Consider the following 17,245-nt stretch of genomic DNA (forward strand, 5'->3'; position numbering starts at 1 on the left):
AATCGATGTCACTGAATTGTACATGTAGAAACTTTTGAAATGGTGTAACTTTGGCTATGTATATTTTCACAAAAAAAAGGTCCTCAAGGTTGAGAAGGGAGTGTTGACATGTCGTTGGGTTGTTAACCAATGTCATAAAACAATATGTGTACTGAGTGTTTAATGAGAAACTATTTGTTCTGTAAACCTTCATCTAAAGTACAGTAAAAAAAAAATTTAAGTTGCCCAACGCGCACATTCACAGCTAAGGTCGAACAAGATAGCACTCACCCTATCTTCCTGTTTAAGCTCTCTTAAACTGTAAACAAATATCCTTTCTGCGGTCTGTTTAGTGTCATGTTTTTCACATTTTTGTGCTTTTGTCTGGTGATTGAGCTGTTTAAAATGGCCCCCAAGCCATAGTGCTGAAGTGCTGTCTACTGTTCCTATGCACAAGAAGGCTGTGATATGCCTTACAGAAAAAATGTGTGATTGATAAACTTCTTTCAGGCATGAGTTAGAGTGCCATTGGTCGTGAATTCAATGTTAACGCATCAACAATATATATTGAATAAGGTGCCTTTAAACAGAAACACATATAAAACAAGGTTATGTATTGATCAGTTTACAAAAATGTTGTGACCAGAGGCTCACAGTGACCTCTCCTGTATTTCCCCAAGAGTAATAGTTCAGTATTTGCTAATTGAGTGTTCGAGGAGACTTTATAACTACTATAAATAATGAGAATCAACTGTACCTAAGTTAGACCATGTCAGAACCAGAACTTAAACTCTGCCTTGATACTAAAGCCTATGCTAAATGAGACAAATCTCGAATTTGTGAGAACAGGCCATTCTGGTATGGTGGCTTTGACCCAGGGCTGTTTGAACATACACAGTGCAAAGAATATAACCGAGACTTAATAATGGATGCAGCCAATGTCCTCAGCCCACGCCCATTTTCTATTCTTTTTCTCTCCATCATTCGATGGAGGATATGATGACATCAGTCTACTTCATGTGTTTTTTAGAGTCACAAGTAGGTGTGCAAATATTTTGTAGCCTCTGGTGTCCCTAAAATAGCCATATTCTATCCTTTGCCCTTTGAGATGGCTACATCTGAATGTTACATACCTTTGTAAACCGGTTTCTCCCCATACAGAATCTTCTTGGCCACCTTAATTCACTGTTTCAACACTTTTTAGTATGTTTGTTTCCCAGGAATCCCATATTTGAAAGGTTTTTGTTTACTCAACAAACTGTATGTATGAAGGAACGATTCCCATTCCCAGGCTTTACTTGTGAAAGCACATCTCAGAACTGCCAGTCAGAGTACAAACTATGCTACCCCACGGAGCTGATAAAATTCCAGCCCAAAGCAAAGAAACTTGAAGTCTTGCTTAATCTGTGTGTGTTTTCCATTTGGCTTTTTGAAATATTGCAGATAACTCACAAGTCGTCATTACTACTTTTATGGGCCCCCAGAGCCCAGGACCCTAGACAGGAAACCACTGTGAGACCCACCAGTATCAGCAGGTCCTCATTTACTGGAAGGTAAAAAGTTCTGGTCTCTGGTCATTCAAAGCCTGAAGTCCTGAGAAGAGTTATAGACTGGGCATCAAAGCTGGTTGTTGCTACATTCTTCATTTAGGATTACTGTGAATTCTGTTACAAAGACTCTGGTTGTCCCTGGATTCATACCCCGTGTAACCTGTAGAGAAGCAAAACCTAAAGAACATCCTTTCCTAAACTCTTGGGGATAGAGTGACAGTCAAACTTATCCATAGAACATCCTTAGAATGGTACGGTATGTGGCCATTAAAAATAACCATATGGAGATATATGAGTTGCTGTGGGATAATCACTATAGTGTGTTATTAAGTAGAGAAGCAAGCCTAACGTACTATTTATTATGTCCTCTCTTTTACATAAAGCAATGTGTTTGCATGTTTAAATGCATTGAGTAGTAGTTGCCAAAGAATGTTCTGGAGACTCATAGAGGTTCCACCAGATGTTCTGAGCAAAAGTGGTCCTAGGATCAGATGTTGCTTACTATAACCCTTCCTGGAGTGTCATGGTACTCATCGTATTCCAATGCTCTCGGAGACTTGTGCTAAGGAAACCTCTTTAGCTTTTCAGTCTGAGGTTTCATATGTTTGTTGGACCATGGAACACTTTTTTCACATCATAATAACAGCCAGTATTTAAGGACTTCGTATGTACCAGACAATGTTTGTAATATCCCAATGAAGTCAACACTACCATCACCATTCTATAGATTAGGAAACAAGTTTAGAGAGATTACGTGACGCTTATTAAAAATGACCAGAATTAATAAGATGCTTTGCAAACTCCAAGGAAATATCCACATTCTGGCTAATTCTGGCTCAGACCCATTGCCTGCCCAATGCATCTGTCAGAGCGTCAAGGGCTGTGAAATGGAAGGGTATGGTCATCCACCATGCAGTCAACTTAGAATTGAAGGATGCCCCTCAGGATATTCCTCGTTTTCCTCATAACCCCCTTCTAGAACTGTCCCTTTCCCTAGCCTTTTTAAGATGTTACTTATACTTTCTAGTGTGTACAACTTCCTGGTGTAGTGAGTTCCACAAGTGTCCTTACTACCTGCTGTGTGATTTTGCCTGCAGAAAAGGTGCCCTGAGACTCTCAGGCGCCTCCCACTGCCCTGCTTTGAGGCTCTGACTGACTGAGTGCCTCAGATGCCTGGGTCTGCCCAGCACAGGTGCCAACCCTGTGGGCTGCTGTTTCCTGACAACTGGAAGAGGCAGTTCTAGGGGCAGGAAAGTGACGACTCCTCTGTTTCTTTTATTCTCAACTCCAGTGGAGGGAGTGTGATCAAGCAAGCCAGGAGCTGAGATGATAGAGCCACCTCTAACAGAGGTGTAAAACAAAAACCAAACCTGTTGTCGTTGAGTCGATTCTGAGTCATAGTGACCCTATAGCACAGAGTAGAACTGCCTTCCTCTTTCTCATTTCCTGTCTGGTGCCCACTTCATGCTAATGCTCCTGGGGCAGAGCCTCTTGTATCCCCAGATGCTTATCCCCAAGGTGCCATTGACCACACATTGATTGTTTCGGTATGCAAACCGGGTGACCTGATTCTGTGATCCCTATAGAAATTATTAGCAGATCAGAAACCTGACCGCACATCACACTTACCTGAGAGAGCTCTTGAAAATACAGATTCCTAGGCCCCACTCCCAGGCTTCCTAAGTGAGAGTGGCAGAGGGTCTGGGAATATGTACTTTTAAAAGCTCCCCCAGATAATTCTGATACAGCCACTTCAAATCCTAAAACTTGAGAACCACTGCCCAATGTAATTATGGAGGCATTAAGAGTTTGAGTGGATAAATATGCCCTTTGCTGCCCTTCATCAGATAAGGTGTTGTAGTTTTTCTGGTGTTGCTTATAATTCCATCTGAACTGCTATCATCTTTATTTTTAGGTTAGGAGAATTCATGTTGCAAACTGCAGTAAACATAAATCCTGTACGGAGTGTTTAACGGCAGCAGACCCTCACTGCGGTTGGTGTCATTCGCTACAAAGGTATTTCCCCAACCCTTTCTTACCAGCTCACGTTTTGGAAAAAGTCTCATTCACGGAACACTTGTTGCCCTACTTAACAATTCATTTCAGTGACCTGGGTAGGGGAACCGATCTCTTCACAGACTAAAATATCATCATGTAATCCTAATTAATTCTCAAAGATGTTCCCAGCCATGTCATTTCTACTAAATCATTTGACCTGGGTCACCCAGGGGGCATATGACATTAAAAGGGTCTGTTTCGCTTTTACTTTCTAGAGTTCCCTAAGACTCAGGAGAGAGGCAAAATGTTCTCCCTCAGAGAAAATAAAAGAATAGGGATGTTTGAAAAATTTCAAATGAATCCTCAAAATATCACGTATTCTGTTGGCTCTGTGGAAGCCTTATTATTGATGGTGTTGTCTCCTAATGAGCGGTACGGCTGTGGGCCTGATGTATAATCTTGGTCTCCGGGCAGAATCGGCCGCACCTGGTCTTGAATTAAGATGTTCGTGACCCATCTAGGCTCAGGGGCGACTTGTATCGGCTTCCTCGCCATAGAGCTCCTAGCGTCGCTTGGACCGGCCTGGTTGGATTCGCTGTTGCCATGGCAACCCAGTACTCTGGCTCTTGCTATAGAAGCGAGGAGGAGAAAGCCTTAGCTGCAGCTCAGGCAGAAAAGGGGGGAAAAAAAAACCCTATGTCTGTCAGTTTGATGCTTTCGCTTTTTAAAGGTGAAAAAAGAAAGAGCAGATCAGGTGCAGGGAAGCTGAAGGTTGAACAAGGGGCAGTTTGGGGATAGAAAAGACGACCGGAAGAGAATTAGGGAGCGTAGCGGGGAGGAAGCCAAGTGCAATGAAGGGAGAGAGGGAATACAATATAACCAAGAGGTTCAGGAAACAAACCAAAAATATGGGGATGGAGTTAATTAAGAGTTCATGGAGGAAGTCAAAATCCGAGAGGCAGCAAGATGCATAATTGCCCTTGCTTTTTGCTGCGCTTCCTTACGGGGCTGTTTCTGTCAGAGTCACTGGCAGACAAAAGAAGCAGGGCCAGGAAAATTCTCATGAATAATTGTAATTGGGTAGGAACGTTTTCTTCTTGTCACTTGCCCAAGACTAGAGTTTGAGAAATCAACTGATTGTGAAAAGCGCTTTATCATTCCACGCCCACTAAGCGATTTTACCATAATCTTTCAGATCCATTCCATTCATGTAGGTTCCCTGTCTATATTTTTGGTGCTCCATGCAAGAGTTAATTTAGCAACAGTTTTAGTGATGATGGTGGTGGTGGTGATGATGGTGGTGGTGGTGAGGATGATGGTGGTGGTGATGGTAATGGTGCTGATGGTGGTAGTAGTGGTGATAGTGGTCGCTGTTGTGTGCCATCAAGTCAATTCCAATATAGTAACCCTATAGGACAGAGTAGAATTGCCCCATAGAGTTTCCTAAGCTGTAATCTTTACGGGAGCAGATTGCCATGTCTTTTTCTCCTGCAAAGTGGCTGGTAGGTTCAAACTGCTGACCTTTCAGTTAGTAGCCAAGCTTAACCATTGTGCCACCAGGGCTCCTGGGTGATAATGGTACTGGTTGCCACTGAGTCGATTCCAACAGTGGTGATTAAATAGCCACATGTAGTTAATAGCTACTGTATTGGTCAGTGTGGGTCTGGGGTTCATGGATAATGTCCAGGCTGATGATATGAATTGGGAGTTGGTAGTGTTGTTGTTGTTGTTAGTTGCCATCAAGTCAGTTCTGACTCAGGGCAACCCTGTGTACAACGTAATGAAGAGTTACCCACTCCTGCATTACCTTCATGATCACTGGCACATTTCAGTCCATTGTTATTTATATTGTGTAGTGCCTTCCAACCTAGGGGGCTCATCTTCCAGTACTATATTGGAAAATAGGGTTTTCATTGGCTAATTTTCATAAATAAATCACCAGGCCTTTTTTCCTAGTCTGTCTTAGTCTGGAAGCTCTGCTGAAACGTGGGTAACATGGTAGTGATGGTACTTAAAGAAGTCTTAAGACTAGACAAGGGAATGAGTGTAGATGAGAAGAGAAGAAGTTTGAGAACTGAGCATTGAAGTGCTGCAATGTTTAGGGGTCAGGGAGATAAAGAGGAAACAGAAAAAGAAATAGGGAGGGAACAGTTAGAAAGGGAAGAGGAAAACCTGGAGAGAGTGGTCTCCTGAAAGCCAGGGAAGAAAGGAGGAGGGCGCAATCCACTGTGTCAGAGGCTGCTAGGAGGTCAAGCAAGAGAAGAAGAGAATTGATTACTGGACTTAGCAGGTGGTCATTAGTGACTGTGACAAAGGCAGTTGTGTGGCGTGGTGCTAAAGCCACAAAAGGAAATGGGAAGAGAAGAAGACAGTGAGCAGAGACAACTCATTAGCGGAGCTTTGCTGAGAAAGACAGCAGAAACGTGGAGTCGATGCTGGAGGAGAAAGTGGAGTCCAGAGAGTTTTGATTTTTCAAGATGCATGAACTGACGGTTTGTTTTTGTGCTATTGGGAAAGTTCCAGTACAGTGGGAGAAACTGATGATGCAGAGGAGAGAAGAGAGAGCTGTGGAGTATTGTCTTTCAGCAGAGGAAAGAAAACATGACCTAGCGTGCCAGTGGGGAGGGCAGCCTTAGACAGGAGCAAGGACAGTTCATTCTTAGTAATGAGGGGAAAGTGAAGAATATGAGCCAGGAGCAGGTAGGTGGTGGAGGGATGTGCAGTGCCTTTTCATATTGCTTATGACTTTTTCAGTGACTTGAGACAGTGAGAGTGAGGTGGGGAGGAAGAATTGGAAGTTTAAGAGAGAAGAGATAGGTGTGAAATAGGACAGTGGGAGAGAGAACCGATTAGGGAAGTAAAGAATGATTGCCAGGCAGCATTGGGCCCACTTGAGGTTGGTGGTCTTACCTTTGAAGTGAGAGTAGTAAGCATGATTTTGCTTTTCTCAAGCCACGTTCAGCTCTGTTGGTTTAAGCATAGAGTAGGGAAGAGTTGGATTTAACCAGAGCTGGGGCTTTGCTATGGTCCCTGAGTAGTGCAAACAACACACTCAGCTGCTAACCAGAAGGTTGGAAGATTGAGTCTACCCAGAGGCACCTCAGAAGAAAGGCCTGGAAATCTACTTCCAAGAAATCAGCCACTGAAAACCGTATGGAGCACAATTCTACTCTGACACACATGGGGTCGCCATGGGTTGGAGTCGACTTGATGGCAACTGGTTTTTGAGAGCTTTGCAAGGAAATATATCAGGAGGGTAGAGAGGGACAAGGGAGCTGAGGTGTATGCCAAGATTGACTTCAGTGATCATTTTAACAGGGGACTCTGGGCTCTAGGCCAGGTAAGGAAGGAAGTGGGGATGTGAAAAGATAGAATCAATGCATTGGAGGTGGCAGTAAGGTTTAAGAATTGTTAGAGCTGAGGAACTGGAAAGGCAGGAGGCAGTGGTTGGGAATGGGGGACCTGAAATTGAGGCCATGAAGGGAGTGGAGTTATTGGTAATGACAAGGTCTAGGGTTTGATTGTGATGCAGAAGTAGGATGGAGGACAAGATCATTGGCAGAGAAGGTCAAGGGACTGAGGTGTCAGAGTATTAGATTGATCAATCATCACTGTGGAAATTGAAATCACCAAGGACAATGATGAGAGCAGTGTTGGAGAGAGTAAGGAACTCAATATTCAAGATGAGGTTAAGTGATCAGGATATCTGGAGATGATGACAACAAACAGGGTTATTGGGTAATATAGTCTGGTGGCATGAGCTTCAAAGCTGGGGGAGTTGAAAAGAGGGAACAAGAATTGTCCAAAAGGCAGTAAGACACAAGCAGGACATCTATGATGGGGGAGAAGAAGCAGCCAGCCCTTGAGAGGGAAGCTGTGTCCTCAGGAGAGAGGACTGCTATTGTTGTTGTTAGGTGCCATCGAGTCTGCTCCAACTCATAACGACCCTAGGTACAACAGAAAGAAACACTACCTGGTCCTGCACCATCCTTACAATCTTTGCCATACTTGAGCCCATCGTTACAGCCACTGTGTCAATCTATCTTGTTGAGGGTCTTCCTCTTTTTTGCTGTCCCTCTACTTTACCAAGCATGATGTCCTTCTCCAAAGTATGTGAGACGTAGTCTCACCATCCTTGCTTCTAAGGAGCGTTCTGGCTGTACTTCTTCCAAGACAGGTTTGTTTCTTCTTTTGGCAGTCCATGGTATATTCAATATTCTTTGCCAACACCATAATTCAAAGGCGTCAGTTCTTTGGTCTTCCTTATTCATTGTCCAGCTTTTGCATGCGTATGAGGTGATTGCAAATTCTGTGGCTTGAGTGAGATGCACCTTAGTCTTCATGGTGATGTTTGTTTTTTAACACTTTAAAGAAGTCTTTTGCAGCAGATTTTCCCAATGCAATGCACCATTTGATTTCTTGACTGCTACTTCCATGAGTGTTGATTGCGGATCGAAGTAAAATGAAATCCTTGACAACTTCAATCTTTTCTCTGTTTATCATGATATTGCTTATTGGTCCAGTTGTGAGGATTTTTGTTGTCTTTATATTGAAATGTAATCCATACTGAAGGCTGTAATCTTTGATCCTCATCAGTAAGTTCTTCAAGTCCTCCTCACTTTCAGCAAGCAAGGTTGTGTCATCCACATAACGCAGGTTGTTAATCAGTCTTCCTCCAATCCTGATGTCCCATTCTTCTTGATATAGTCCAGCTTCTCAGATTATTTGCCCAGCATACAGACTGAATAAATATGGTGAAAGGATACAACCCTCATGCACATCTTTCCTGACTTTAAACCACGCAGTATCCCCTTGCTCTGTTCAAACGACTGCCTCTTGATCTATGTACAGGTTCCTCATGAGCACAATTAAGTGTTCGGAATTCCCATTCTTCACAATGTTATCCATAATTTATGATCCACACAGGGAGAGGACTAGGTTTCAGTAAAAGCAAGAAGGGGAAAGAACAATCAGAGAAGAGGTTGAGAACATCGGGGTTTTTATTCCAGAGGGCATAGTAAGGCCTTCTACAAGCACCTATTAACTGCCTTCCCTGATTCTGCTCTTGCTCCCTCACCCCTGCCCCACTACCATCCAAAAAAAGTGACCCTTTGCAAATCTAAATCAGATCATGTCACTTCCCAGCTTAAAAACCTCCAAGGCCTTCCATTTGTCAGGACACATAAGGTTTTATACAATCTGGCCCTTCACTACTTCTCTGATCCCATTTCATCCCACTCTCTCCCTCATTCACTCTACTCCAGCCACACTGGCGTTTTTTCTGAATGAAGAATATGCCAAGCAGAAACCCTGCGAGTATGGCCCCTGGACACCCGTTTAGCTCAGTGATGAAGTCACTCCCGAGGTTCACCCTTCATCCAAAGATTAGACAGCCCCATAAAAAAAAAAAAAAAATGAGACTAATGGGGCACAACAGTCCAGGGACAAGAACTAGAAGGCAGGAGGGGACAGGAAAGCTGGTAATAGGGAACCCAAGGTCGAGAAGGGAGAGTGTTGACACGTTGTGGGGTTGTTAACCATTGTTATAAAACAATATGTGTACTGTTTAATGAGAAACTATTTGTTCTGTAAACCTTCATCTAAAGAACAATAAAAAAGGAAAAAAAAAAAAAAGAATATGACAAGCTTGTTCCTGCCTCAGGGCCTTTGTACTTACTGTTCTCTCAGTCCAGAATATTCTTCCCAAGATCTTTTCTTGGCTGGGTCTCTCTTGTCCATCAGGTCCTAGCACACACATCTCCACCTGACTACCCAGTTTTAAGCAGTTCCCAGCGCACTCACAATGACGTCATTGATTTATTTTTTTCATGGCCCCATTACTATCTGAAATAATCTTATTTCTCTGCTTTCCCCTTTATTGAAATGTAAGCTCCATGAGAAGAGGGACCTTTTCTGTCTAGTTCCTTACTGTATTCTCAGAGCCTAGAACAGTACCTGGCACACAGAAGGTGCTCCAAGAACATATATTAAATGCATGGAGTAGATTGAGTGGAAAACTCTACCAATGACTGGTTGAGACTTGTGTCTTAAGTATGATAGAACATTCTGGAGTCGTGGACTGATGGCCCTTCACAGCCATGTCAGATCACTTGGTTTGAAACTGGCTTGATCTGGCCTAAGATGAAATTAAACTAAGCCTCAGATCTGTAACTCATGTTAAGCTCCAAGTACCATTCAAAATTAGGAATTCTAAAGGGTGATATTTTCTTATAACTGTAGAGCATCCCACTGTGTTTATTTTAAATATCACAGATTTATTTAGAAAAATAATTTATTTTCTCTGTTGAGAAGGTTGATCTTCCTTGCATATGTGTCTAGAAAGCGGATGGGGTGGAGGGAGGCAAGAAAATTACCTTAACTTCCTTTTAGTCAGGTGTTAAGAATAGGCATCTAGTATAAGCAGATAAAAAGCAATTAGATAAACAATGAGCTCCAAAAAGTCTAGTATTTTATTGTTGAAACCTCAGATCCAACCTGTGCTGAATTTGTCTGTGTGGGTAGAAAGTGAATTTTTACAGGCTGAGTATCTTGGGTTTGGAAGCAGTTTCTCAGTTTTTCCCATATTGCGAAGCATAGCACATGTGTTCAGTTATGGATTTCCACAAAACTGGCAATCCTGAACCAATGAACGGGTGAGGTTCCAAAAGTTCATTTGCAAGTTTGTTTGGCACCCAGAATGCATTTTCCCATAGAAAAAATGTCATAAATTAAGGATCGACTCACAGCCAGCCCACGAAGTTCAATTAAATAGATTTCAACAAATATTTATTGAGTGCTTACCAAAAGCCCAACATAGGAAGTGAGATAGCCAGGTGCTGTTGAGAGAAATTAGATGCCATTCTTGGCCTGAAGGAATTGACATGCTAACTAGGGAGGCCGACCGGTCAGTGGCCGACATTCATTCATTGGGTATAAATCCAGTCAACAAATATTTATTGAGCACTTAACCAGTTGCCGTGGAGTTGACTACAACTCATGGCTACCCTATGTGTGTCAGAGTAAAACTATGTTCCATAGAACTTTCAATGGCTGATTTTTGGAAAGTAGATCACCAGGTCTTTCTTCCAAGGCACGTCTGGGTGGCCCGAACCTCCAACTTTTCAGTTAGCAGCTGAATGCATTAACTGTTTGGACCACGCAGGGACACTGTTGAGCTCCTACAATGTGCTAAGCCCTGTGCAAGGTGCTAGGGATACAGTACTTTCCTGCCTACGTGGAGCTTGCAATCTAGTGAAGGATATAGGCAAGCGTATCAGTCAGGTTTCTGCTCCAATAATATTGTGTAACAAATAACCCCCAAATTTTTATCGCTTACAAGAATAAGTGTTTATTTACATTTGTTTTTCTTGCTCATGGGTCTGCTTGTCAGCTGGGGAGGCTCTGTGTGAAGCTGCAGAGTTCAGATTGGCTTCACATGCTGCACATCGTCTTCTCAAGGAAGAGCAGAAGCACAAGAGACCAAGCTAAACTACTCAACACATTCAAAGCCTCTGCTCACATCACGTTTGCTGATATTTCATTGGCAAAGCAAGCCATACAGCCAACCCAACCAACAGTGGGGTGGAGAAATATACTCCACCCACTCTAGTGGGAGGCACTGCAAAATGATATGCCAAAGGGTGGGAATGTGTAATTCTAGGACTGGAGAATTGAAGAATTTGGGAACAATGATTCAATCTACTAATAAGTAAAGGAGTAAGTGAAATGGAGTATATAATAAGGGCAAGCAAGGGAGCAGTGGTAGTCCAGAGATAGAATTCTTGCCTTCCATGTGGGAGACTTGGGTTCAATTCCCAGCCAGTGCACCTCAAGCACAGCATCACCCATCTATCAGTGGAGGCTTGCATGTTGCTGTGATGCTGAACACATTTCAGTGGAGCTTCCAGAACTAAGATGGACTAGGAAGAAAGACCTGGTGATCTACTTTCGAAAATCAGCCAAAAAACCCCTGTGGATCACAGCAGACCAATCTCATTGTGCGTGGTGTCACCATGAGTCAGGCGCCGATGTGACAGCAGCTAACAACAAGGGCTAGCATAGAGGAAGTATAGGATTCCATGGGGACGCCTATAAAAACACCTAACCGAAACGTAAAAGGTCATGGAAGGCTTGGTGAAGAGGAGGCAGAAGTAACTGGCTGAGGCGCTATAGGAGATGAGGCGCTATGGGAGAGCATGGCCTGACCCTCAGCGTGGATGGAGTGATGGTGTGTACAGTACAGCTGAGGAGTGTTGGGAGAGGGGGGTGGCATGGTAGCAGGGGCAGATGAGGAAGGGTCTTTTGAGCCATGCTAAAGAATGTGGACTTTGTAGGGAGGTTCTTGGGAAGCTGTTGCAGGGCTTTCATTAAAAGAGTGAGCAGATCAGATGTGTGTTTTAGAACAAGCACTCTGGGATGCAGAATGGAGTACAGGGGACACCGCTGGAAGCTGACAGATTAGTTAGAAGATGGTTGTAAACCAGCAAGAGACTGGGGACCGAGTTAGAGTAATAGTAGTGGAGATGGAAAGAAGTGGGCAGATTTAAGAGCCATTTGGAAGATAGAATTGACAGGACTTGGTGATTAATTGGATTCCTCCTTGAGGCTGATACACTAAAAATAGGGCCATAAAACGAAAAATAAAATATCAAGGTGGCCGCTGTTTTTCTGGAAGATGTATTCTTTCTCCCTTGATCTCAGTCCTCACAAAGAAAATAAAGATGTGATAGCCAAACATGTACTAGATTCTTACTGTATCCTAGGCTCTAGGACTAGGCACTAAGTTGGAGCCCTCAGGATGAGGACCTAAATGTGATGGCGTAGGGTTCCGAGAAATGCTCAGAGAGTGCAGCGGGGTGAGTGATTGCTCTTTTACCAGCAACGAGGTGACTTTGGTGTTGAGATTTTATGGGAAGGAGCCCAGGCATCTGGTTTGGGTGACCAGATGGACAGAGGTGTCATTTACTGAACAGGAACAGGAAATGTTGGAGGAGTAGCTTGTTTGGGATGCATTAGTGGGTGGACTTCCACCTTGGTGGCATGAGCAATCCAGCACGGGTTCTGGAGGCAGCTTGTATGGGATCAAATTCAGGCTTTTGTGTGACCTGCAAGTTTCTCATCTTCTCTGTGCCAGATCTACTCTTCTGTAAAGCAGGGTTAATAAAAGTGCCAAATCGGGTTGTTGAGAGAATTAAATGAGATAATGCATGTAAAGTCTTAGACACAGTGCTTGGTTCCTAATAAACACTAATGGTAGCGATTATTATGGTGGGAACCCAGAGAAGGGAGCCATTTGTTGTCTCTGGGATTGGGAAAGGCTCACAGAGGAGATGGCATTCAAATTAGGCCTTGAAGCCTGAGTAGAATTTTACCAAGAAAGAGTGGGTGGGAGCTCAGTGGGCAAGGCATTTCAGGCAAAAGAACCAGCAGATGAAGAGGCCTGTTTAGAGAGGGGCAGACTGAATTACATCATAGAGCGCTGGCTATAGAAGGAAAGAAATGGATGGGAAGATGGGCAGAACCAGAATATGAAGGACTTTGACCTTGGACTTTATTGGTGGGTGCTGGGGACTCCAGGAGCCCTGGTGGTGCAGTGGTTAAGCGCTTGGCTGCTAACCGAAAGGTCAGAGGCTAGACCCGCCAGCCACTGTGCGACAGGCTGCTTCCATAAAGATTATAGCCTTGGAAACTCTACGGGGAAGTTCTACTCTGTCCTATAGGGTCACTGAGTCAGAATCGACTCAAAAGAAATGGGTTTGGTTTGGTTTTGGTTTTTTGCTGGGGACTCATGAAATGGTTTTATGTAGGGGACTGACATGATCATAGTTGTTTGAAAAAGATGATCCTGATGGCAGGGTAGAAGATGAGCTGCTTTAATCCAAGCATTAGTAGTACCCTACCCCTCACTGTACTCCTTCCAAGGTCATTTTCCTCTGGGATATTTTGGAAAGAGTGAGTTTATCTCACATCTCTTCCTGACTCATCTACTTGGCAGCTATTTCTCCAAATTTTGTGTGCCTGGCCACCTCTCCCAACCAGGGCTGGACCCTCCTTAGGAAACGGGCCATGTAGGAAAGGCCACACTTGTCTTTATTGCCTACCTCTTAATGATCTGCCCTGAGCATGGTAGGGACAAAGTCTGCCTACCTCTTAATGATCCTCCCTTAGCATGGCAGGGACAAAGTCCCCATGAATGGTAATTATAAGATATAAGTATACCCCATCGATTATTTGCATACATTTAACATTTCTTCTTCCCCATCTTCTTATGCATGTTTCTTCCATGTTGATGATTGGAAGACCTTAAAGCAGCCCCTGGGAGCTGTTTTTAGCTCTTCAGTTGCTGTTATTCTGCAGATAAGATTGTGAAAGAGATCATTTTTTAACTTGGTCTAACAATAGGGCTCTGCAGCTAGACTTTCTATTGGACTTTCCTGAAGGGTTGGGAGTAAGAGAAGGGATTTTGTGTGTGTGTGCTTTAAGTGAAAGTTTATAGTTCAAGTCAGTTTCTCATACAAAAATTTATACACACATTGTTATGTGACCCTAATTGTTCTCCCAGTAATGTGACAGCACACTCCTCCTTTCCACCCCGGATTTCCTGTGTCCATCCAACCAGCTCCTGTCCCTTTCTGCCTGGAGAAGGGAATGTTTAACATGGAAGAGAAAAACTGAAATCTGAGTGCTAAACATAATTGTCCTCAATGCCCCAGAGTAACAAACAAAAAGAGTTAAATGATTTGCATGTGGGCACATCCCAGTTCTTTGCCTTGAGGTCTGCCTTCCCCCTCTCTTCCAAGAAAATCTCCAACCTCAAGCCTCCTCAGGGCCAATATTTAACCCTAAGGAGACCCAGGACTATGATTGCCCTAAGACTTGACCAAGACAATCCATGGTGCACAGTAATCTGTAGCCATATTCTTCTAAACCCTGAGTTGCTCAGTCTGTTCTATGCTGTGAGATGGGGACAAAATGCAGCAGAGAAGGCCACTGAGGGTTTTTCAACAGAGGAGTCTAGCAAAGTGTGTCCATTTGTCCTTCAGAACACAGTTCCAATGCCTCTTCCACAGGAAGCGGGCCTTGACTCCAGGCCAGGAGACAGGGTCTGCATGGATGGATAAGAATATGCTTATCATGCTCCAAGCACCCACCCATTGCCGTTGAATCGATTTTGACTCATAGCGACCCTATAGGACAGAGTAGAACTGCCCCATAGGGCTTCCAAGGAGCAGCTGGTGGATTGAACTGCCGACCTTTTGGTTAGTAGCCGACCCCTTAACGTCTGTGCCACCAGGGCTCCCCTCCAAGCACAGTGTCCTGCATATTCTATGCCATGTTCCATTTAGTCATCCTGGTACCCTATCACATCCATCAGCTGCTCCTTGGAAACTCTATGGGGGCAGTCCTACTCTGTCCTATAGAGTCGCTATGAGGCGGAATCAACTCGACGGCAACGGGTTTGGTTGTTTTGGTTGGTACCCTATAAACTTAGTACTATAACAATTTCTACTTTATAGACAAGAAAACAGGCTTAGGTTGTGTATTAGTTTCCTATTGCTGCTACAACAAATTCCCACAAACTTAGTGACTTAAAACAACATAAATTTATGATCTTACAATTCTGGGAGTCAAAGTCTGAAATGGGTTTCACAAGATTAAAATCAGAATGTTAGCAGGACTGTGTTTTTCTGGAGGCTCTGTGGGAGAATCCATTTCCTTGCCTTTGCCAGCTTCTAGAGTCTGTCTGTGTTCCTTGGCTCATGACCGTTTTCTCCATCTTCAAAGCCAGCAGCATAGCATCTTCAAATCTCTTTCACTCTTGACTCCTGCTTCCATTGTCACATCTCCTTCCCTGCCGCTGACTCTTTTTCCTCTTTCACGTAAAAGGACCCTTATGATTACATTGGGCCTGTCTGGATAATCCAGGATAATCTCCCTATCTCAAGATCTTTAATTTAATCAAATCTGCAAAATTCCATTTGCCACGTAAGGCAACACATTCACAAGTCTGGGGATTAGGATGCGGACATCTTTGGGAGACTATTATTCTGCTTTTCACAGGTTGCACAAGTAGTTGAACCAGAATTCAAATCTAGGCTTAGCTCTAACTCCCAAGCCAGTACCTTTCCCTACCGCTGTGCCCCTCTCTAGTGAAAGGGAAGAGAAACAAGAAAGTGACATTATCTCTTATGGCAGTGAGAGGAGAGGGGAGAGCCTGGAACAAATGGCCCCTCGTGGATGACTGATATGCATAAAAAGACGATGGAACTCAGGCCAACCTGAGTTATAGAAACTTCCCCCTTGAAAGCTTAAGCATTGACTCATTCATTTAGCAGATATTTATTGAGCATCTAGCATATGTCAGGAGGGGTCATGGTAGTTCAGTGGTAGACATTCTGCCTTCCATGAGCGAGACTTGTGTTTGATTCCTGGCCAATGCACCTCATGTGCAGCCACCACCTGTCTGTCAGTGGAGGCTTGCATGTTGCTATGATGCTGAACAGGTTTCAGTGGAGCTTCCAGACTAACATGGACTAGGAAGAAAGGCCTGCAAATCTACATCTGAAAATTAGCCAGTGAAAGCCCTATGTATCACAATGGTCCAATCCACAACTGATCGTGGGGATGGCACAGGATTGGGTAGCGTTTCATTCTTTTGTTCATGGGGTTGCCATGAGTTGGGGGCTGACTCCACAACAGCTAATGACAACAGCAGTGTGTGTCAGACGCGGTTCTAAGCACTAGCAGTGAACTAAAACTAAAAAAAAAAACAAAAAAAAAAACCGAAACCCATTGCCATCAAGTTGATTCCGACTCATAGTGACCCTATAGGACAAAGTAGAACCACCCCATATGGTTTTCAGGAAGCAGCTGGTGGATTCGAACCGCAAACCTGTTGGTTAGCAGCCAAACTCTTAACCACTGTGCCACCAGGGCTCCAGCAGTGAACTACACAGACCCAAATCCTTGCCCTCCTGGAGGTTATACTAGTGAGGGAAGACGGATGATGCAAAAATGAATAAGGAAATGGAGGGCATATTAGATGTGATCAGTGTTATGAAGAAAAATAAAATAGAGAAGCGGTAGGGGAGTGCTGGATGGAGGCAGAGGAGGTTACCAATTTTAAATAGGGTGGTCATGGAAGGCCTCAGTGAGAAGGTGGTGTCCGAGACGTGACATCTGAGTCCAGAAGGGACATGTTCAGCTTTGGAGCTGTCCGCCTTTGTAGATTATGAGTGGCTGGGAAGGCAGTTTGGGACAAAAGATCGTTCTAACTGTGCACTCGTCCCTCCTTTCTTCCCAACCAGTGATTTGTCCCAGTGCAGATCTCAAGCTTGAAGGCTGTGCAGTGACACTCCTTTATAGTCCAGTGCAGTTCTGATGACAGCAGTAGTGATGATGGGACTTGGGGGTGGCCCCTCCTTCTTGTGTGAGGACCCCATTGTGCCAACTAATTGTGTAGAAGCAAGTAGGACAACTGTCTGTGGGGTGGAAGCAGTGGGGAGCAAAGAGGAATATGTTATTTGGGCCTTAGGGCATGACTGAATTACCCAGACAAGGGCTGAACCTGAGCATCTGGGTTACTGAGAATGCTGGAAGGGGTTTGGCGGCCTTCTCACATAGGAGTCTTGGGTGAACCCCCTTGCTTTTTCTTCCTCTTTGGCAGCTGTTTGGGGAGCTGTGAATAAATCCCACTTTTTTTTAAAGCAGAAAGTGGA

General features: G+C 43.9%; 1 protein-coding gene across 5 annotated transcripts in view; it reads left to right on the forward strand.

The window, feature by feature from the left end:
- Window positions 1-17,245, forward strand: part of PLXNC1 (plexin C1) — a 183,844-nt gene that overhangs the window by 49,680 nt on the left and 116,919 nt on the right. For all 5 annotated transcript variants that reach the window (XM_023738574.1, XM_023738575.1, XM_023738572.1 and 2 more), the window contains exon 4: window positions 3,445-3,545. In XM_023738574.1, the coding sequence (XP_023594342.1) occupies window positions 3,445-3,545 (101 nt within the window). The remainder of the gene's footprint in view (window positions 1-3,444; window positions 3,546-17,245) is intronic.

This window comes from Trichechus manatus, unplaced genomic scaffold, assembly GCF_000243295.1.
Source record: "Trichechus manatus latirostris isolate Lorelei unplaced genomic scaffold, TriManLat1.0 scaffold00119, whole genome shotgun sequence".
In the NCBI taxonomy this organism is placed as follows: domain Eukaryota; kingdom Metazoa; phylum Chordata; class Mammalia; order Sirenia; family Trichechidae; genus Trichechus; species Trichechus manatus.